General features: G+C 29.3%; 1 protein-coding gene across 1 annotated transcript; it reads right to left on the bottom strand.

The window, feature by feature from the left end:
- Positions 1 to 54: 54 nt before the first annotated feature.
- On the bottom strand, positions 55 to 816 carry EHI_164070 (uncharacterized protein; the record flags this gene model as incomplete). The annotated part of the gene is made up of 1 exon (XM_644462.2): positions 55 to 816. The coding sequence occupies one exon, from the start codon at positions 814 to 816 to the stop codon at positions 55 to 57; it is 762 nt and encodes a 253-aa protein (XP_649554.2).
- Positions 817 to 1,321: the final 505 nt, after the last annotated feature.

A 1,321-nucleotide genomic window follows, 5' to 3' on the forward strand; every position in this document is an offset into this window, starting at 1 on the left:
TAAAAGAAAGAAAACCATACAAAGAATTTAATTAATAAAAAGTAAACAATCAATTCAATTATAGGAAGTGAGAGAAGAATATGGATTTTTATTAAAATTCATATAGTCATTTGGTCCAACAATATATTGTTGTTGAGGAATAAATGAAGATGTACTAAATAAATTCTTTGGATCATAAGCAGAATAAACTTCGACTAATAATGGTCTTTGAGTAGAAGGTGATAGTGATGAAGAATAAAAGGGTTGAGGATTACGTTGTTCTCTAAATTCATTTCTATGATCTCTACTTGCTCTTGGATCATCAGGAATAAATTCTTCAACAGGAGTAATTTGTAATAATCTAACCATTTCAATTATCATTGGACCATCTAATAAAATTGAGTCAGACAGTTCATATCCATCACCTAATTTTTCTGATGGAAGAATTTCATTTTTATCTTTTAATGTTGGATCTTTTTCTGTTTTAGAAATGATCATTTGTTCAAATGATTTTTTCAAATAAGAATATTTACTTATTGTTTTAACTTTAATATATTGCTTTGGAAGGCATTTGGGTTTCTTATACTCTATTTCTGCTGTTAACGTTTTCTTTTGTTCAGAAAGACTTTGATACCAATTCTCAGCAATATTCTTTTTAGCTCCATTATCTCTCAATGCCCCAACATATTTAATTTCTTCACTAGAACGAACTAAAGGAATAGTTTTATTAATTGTCTCATTAAATTTTACATGATATTCAATACCATCTGACTCAGCAATCTTTTTCCTTCGTGCAATTAATTTTAACTCATCAACAGTGCACGCTCCTAAACTCATTTTTTTTTGAGTTTGAAGGTTTTCTTCTTCACTTGATTCTTCAGCTATTATTCCATTAATCAATTGAACAGGACGTTCTTCTGCTGGTTGGTTTTTAGAGTCATCATCTTTGACGATAATAGGTTTTTCTTTTTTTGCTCGTTCCCGTTGTTTTCTTCGTTCTTTTTTTTCTTCCTCTTTTCGTTCATTTTCTAAAACTGATGCAGGGACTGAACTAGTTAATGTTTTATTCTTAGCTTTTAATGTTTTAGAAATTAATCCTAAAGAATCAATTGATTGAGGTGCTGAGGAAGCACTTTTATTTTTATCACCGTCTAAAGAAATTTTAGTGAGAAGATTATTTTCTTCGTGATTGTTGTTTTCAGAAACAAAATCTGGTTTCACCCTTTTTCTCACATCATTTTGTTCTTCATAAAGAATGGAAGGCAAAGCATCTCCTTTTTCTTTGTTATTTTGTCTTATTGGAAAAGAAATATTTATTGATGCAAGTGTTGGCAATTCTGTT

This window comes from Entamoeba histolytica, genomic scaffold (genome assembly GCF_000208925.1).
Source record: "Entamoeba histolytica HM-1:IMSS scf_1104750518769 genomic scaffold, whole genome shotgun sequence".
In the NCBI taxonomy this organism is placed as follows: Eukaryota; Evosea; order Mastigamoebida; family Endamoebidae; genus Entamoeba; species Entamoeba histolytica.